At 35.4% G+C, this 4483-nt stretch overlaps 1 protein-coding gene across 1 annotated transcript; it reads right to left on the reverse strand.

The window, feature by feature from the left end:
- Window positions 1-239: 239 nt before the first annotated feature.
- LOC105771459 (ankyrin repeat-containing protein ITN1) lies at window positions 240-3694 on the reverse strand. The gene is made up of 6 exons (XM_012592928.2): window positions 3146-3694; window positions 2512-2664; window positions 2041-2205; window positions 1452-1969; window positions 1011-1224; window positions 240-908 (listed from the first exon to the last, which is right to left on the reverse strand). Exons 1-6 carry the CDS (start codon window positions 3660-3662, stop codon window positions 475-477), a joined length of 2001 nt encoding a protein of 666 aa, XP_012448382.2. The 5' UTR covers window positions 3663-3694; the 3' UTR covers window positions 240-474.
- Between the last annotated feature and the right edge of the window lie 789 nt (window positions 3695-4483).

The following is a 4483-nucleotide window of genomic DNA, read 5'->3' on the forward strand; positions in this document are numbered from 1 at the left end:
TAAATACTGAAAAATAATATAATTTTAAGTATAAATTTATGAGTTAAAACCTTTTCTTATTTAAAAATTGTGTGACTGTTTTCAAATATACAATCGTGTTTTCCTTTTACATATATTTTTCTATTTTTAAATATTTTAAATATTTAAAAAATGGTTATATAGATATAGATATAGATATATTACCATGACCGAAAATACATGCACATTTCGGAAAATAAAAAATACTAAAAATAATAAAATTATATTTAAAAGGATAAATCCACAAAAGGAAGAAATCAAAAGAAATTTTGAGAGTTACTGAAAAATAAACATTTACACATGTTTCTTTAGCACTTACACATGTTTTATTGAATCTCAGAAAGGCTCAAATAGACACAAAAAAAAAAAAAAAGAGAGTCAATAATAGTGAAACGGGCTTAAACCAAACCCAGCATATAGAGCAGAGTTTCCCATGTTGATGTTGGTGTGGTTAAATCAATAATAATCCTCTTCAATCCGAAGAAACTCCCAGTAGCCAGGCAGATTCCTCCTAAGGTAACCAAGAACGCCCTTCACAGCCTCAATGAAGAACCGGTAATACAGAGGGAACTGAAACAATGCGAATACGCAAATTGGAAGGAACGCAGCCGCATATGTTAACGTCGCAGTCCATTTTTTCTGCAGATGAACCAGCAGAAGAATCGTGGCCGTGAATGTCAGCATCGTCGATGTCACGGAGAAGAAGAGGAATATGAAGCCCAGCGAGAGTTTCCGATGCACCGTGTTGAGAAAATCTTGGTACTCCAGCGAAGATGTGAGGATGGAGAGGAATATCACCACCGACGTCAAGGAGCTCGCCAGCCCCGCCACGTCCATCACCGTGAAAAATGAGTACATAGGTCTTTCCAGGAGGATGGGGCGTCCATTTGCTGCCATTCCAATGTCATCGATGATCAAAAACCTTTGTTTCTTACTAGTGTTTTTTTTTTTTTTTTGGGAGAAGTGATGAGATTTGTTTTTAAAGTGCTTACTCGGATGGAAGCCTCCTGGGGCAGTGTACGCTGCAGCGAAGACGACGGTAGCCACGAGCACGGCGACGGTGGAGCATGACTGTGAGGTGTTCTTCACCCATTCTTGTGCCGATTTAAGCTGACCTTTGTGCATGCCCTTGAACAGCTGATCTGCTGTCATGTTATTTTTGTTGCGGTGCATGGTGAAATGCACCGGCATTTTTTTTTTCACAGCCTGCAACATTTTCATGCATGAATTACTAAAGAAAATTTAACGCAGGCTATACACGGGATAAAGGAAACTGCAGATAGAATAAGTATTTTATTAAATCAAGTAAAATTCAATGTTGTTTAAATCCATTTTTACTTCAATTGATTTGACCCGGAAGATCCAGATTTAATTAGATAAATTATTTTAAAAATTTATAAAAATGAAAAAATATTTAAAAAATAGGAAATTACCTCAAACCATTTCAACTCCTGTTGCAGTTCGAGGGCTGGGGTAGGTATGGTTCCGCCCTGATAATATTTGATGTCGGCAGCATGGTGCAATATGGTGCATCCATCGTTGTCGATCCCTCGTACCAACCTCTTGGCCTCTTCCTTAGTGTGAACCAGTTTAAACACTTTGTATTTACGATGTAAAATGGCGACATGAAGTATGTTCTGTCCGGTTTTACTGATGTGCTCCACTGCTTGAGGGTACATGTCGAGTATCTCCTTCACAATCTCAACGATTCCCGTGCTGGCCGCAATTATCAACGGCGTATCCGGCCCCGATGAGCTCTTCATTCCGCTGGCAGCACTCTTCTCATCCTTGGCCTTTTCTTCTTCTTTTCTTTCCAAGCAAATTGTATCGCCCTCTTCGGCTTCATGAGAGTCAAACCAAGATGTATCAGTCCGCACTAGAGTACTCGCCAGTTTAACAGCCGATGTATGCATTTTCTTTTGCTTCCACATCCGATCGATCATTTTCCATCCTGTAAATAAATAAATATAACCACATATAATTATACCATACATATATTCATGGGGAAAGGTGATTTCTAACCTTGTGCAAGGCACCTCCAAACACCGCAGTACAACTTGGAAGTACCATTGGAGTGGTCTGGTTGATTCCGAGCTTTACTTGCCTCATCCTGCTCCAAATCTTTCTTTTGCGAGTCTAATGGAAGCTCATTGCTCTCATCCCCATTACATGATCCATTTGGGAGGCCTTTACACAAACTCAGTATTTAAAAGCTGTTTTTGATATATATAAAAAGTGAATATGTATTTTTTTTTTTAAAAATTAGTGTCAAACTGGGTTTAGTTACTCAACTTCAATTAATCAACACTTAAATAATAATAAAATTTATAGTTGAATTCGTAGACTATAAATGATTAGATAATTTGTTGAGAATATATAAATTTATAACCAGAATATATTATATAAACTGAATAATAAAATGCATATAATATAGTAGTAGGTGGTGAATTAAAAGACATGCACTAGTATTGCACCAAAAAGAGAAAGACATACAATAGTAGACGAGCTCCTTGAATATTCCGAGGGTAATTGAACTACTCTTAAATGCATTCCCCATGCTAGCCAACAGATGAAGACTCGTCTTCCCGCTGTTGTCTTTGTATGTTGCGAGTTGTGGTTCCTTTTCCATTAGCCAATTAGCAATGTCTGAAAAACAATAAAAATAGATTGAAAAGCAAAAACTATATTCTTAAATTTTCATATAAACACTCTCATACTATCATCACATTATAAATTAGTCTTTAAACTTTATAATATTTTATTTGAGTTTTCATTGTATCAATATCTTATCTATGGGCTTTTTTGTTAGCATAGCTATTAGCTTAAATGTTAACTACAAATTCAAGTTTTACTTGGAGTATATTTAAAATATATAGATCAAATTGTAAATATACATATATTTATTACACGCAACAACTTAAAATTTAACTAATTTTTTATAAAAAAAATAGAAAAGAAAAATAACCTTCTAAATTTAGTTAGACACGTTGAATACAAGTTATTCATATATTACAATTTATTCCATATGAATATCAAATTTAATCTCACATTTAAGGAGAAAATGATAATTTAAAGAGGTGCTATAATTTAATAATATTTCAAAACGAAGCAATAAAAAGATATATACCAAAGTGTTGGCCCACCACAGCAACATGAAGAATGGAGAGTCCATCATCTCTAGTATAATGCCTGTGAAGATTTCCTCCCATTCGTATAATCTGTGTAGCCAAATGCTTCACCATCGACATATTGCCATATTCGGCAGCTCTGAACAATGGGGTTTCCCCCAACTTGTTCCGATCCGCCAGTATCTCTTCCCTCTCCCTTAACAACACCTCCTTCATTAACAAATCAGCTGCTTCGGTGTTGGCAGTGGTGACCAGTTCATGGAAGACGGTGTTCCCATAAATGTTCTTCATCTTCAACATCTCGCGCTTCTTTGTTTGCGACTTCACCAAATTAAGCAGGGTTCGAAGCATTTCTTGGCAACCTTTGTAAGCTGCAACGTGAAACACAGTGTCCCTACTGACCGTGATATGGTGGAACAAGGCTTCGTTATTTCTCTGGTAAATCTCTTCCAAACCACGAGTGTCGTTTGCCAGAAGTTTGGCATAAGCCTCTCCCATTTCATCGAAAATTTTCATATCGGATTCGGAGATAATTAGTTCTTTCGCCATTGCCTAAACTTTTTGATATAACTCGGTCACTCACTAGGGAGGTTTTAATTTATAGCTAATAGCTGAAATATACGTACGTCGAATCTATACTTTGCTTAAATAGTTGATAAAGCTGAAAACCAGCAAAAACAAAAGTTGAAGGATTCGTGAGCATTTTGTAAAGCTAACAGAACGCAAGGCAGCTTAGGAACATATCGTGATTCACACCAAATTACAGTTTCCTACTAAGATCCATGTCAAATCAAATTTGTTATATCATATTATTATGGCTAGATACTGATACGGTTGTGGGCTCATTTGTTACTCAAATTGTATAGGTTATGAATTTTTGTTCGGTTTATTTATTTTATTTATTATTATACTTTGATATTTTCTGATCATGGACTGGTTTGGACCGGACCGATGTAAAATTTTAGGCCTGCTTTTTAAGAATGGTCTTGACCTAACTTGGAAAATGGGTTTAAAATTTTGTCCAAACCCAGTTAATATTAAAAATGCTAAAGTAAGCTCGACCCGACTGTGATAAATTTTTTAAAATTATTTTTTATATAAAAACAAATTTAAAAAATATAATACATCAAATACACTAAAAAATTAAAATAAAATTTCCTAACAACTTGAAAATGCCAAAAAAATGTATAGGCATTTTTCTACTCGGCCGGATTGGGCTCAGGTAAAAAAATTCTACTCGAGGCTCAACCCGTTTAGAAAACAGGCCTTATTTTTTGTCCAAACTTATTTTTCATATCTATATTTTTGTCCAAACCCTAGTAGACCTTTGGGCTTAA

This window comes from Gossypium raimondii, chromosome 6 (assembly GCF_025698545.1).
Source record: "Gossypium raimondii isolate GPD5lz chromosome 6, ASM2569854v1, whole genome shotgun sequence".
NCBI lineage: Eukaryota > Viridiplantae > Streptophyta > Magnoliopsida > Malvales > Malvaceae > Gossypium > Gossypium raimondii.

Bases quoted from the DNA above. Each gene is read 5' to 3' on its own strand.
- LOC105771459 (XM_012592928.2), bottom strand. From the start codon at position 3,662: ATGAAAATTTTCGATGAAATGGGAGAGGCTTATGCCAAACTTCTGGCA. The intron at 2,206-2,511 runs GTATGTCTTTCT...GTTTGTGTAAAG, and splicing joins CAAGGAGCTCGTCTACTATT to GCCTCCCAAATGGATCATGT. The intron at 1,970-2,040 runs GTTAGAAATCAC...ATTTATTTACAG, and splicing joins TTGGAGGTGCCTTGCACAAG to GATGGAAAATGATCGATCGG.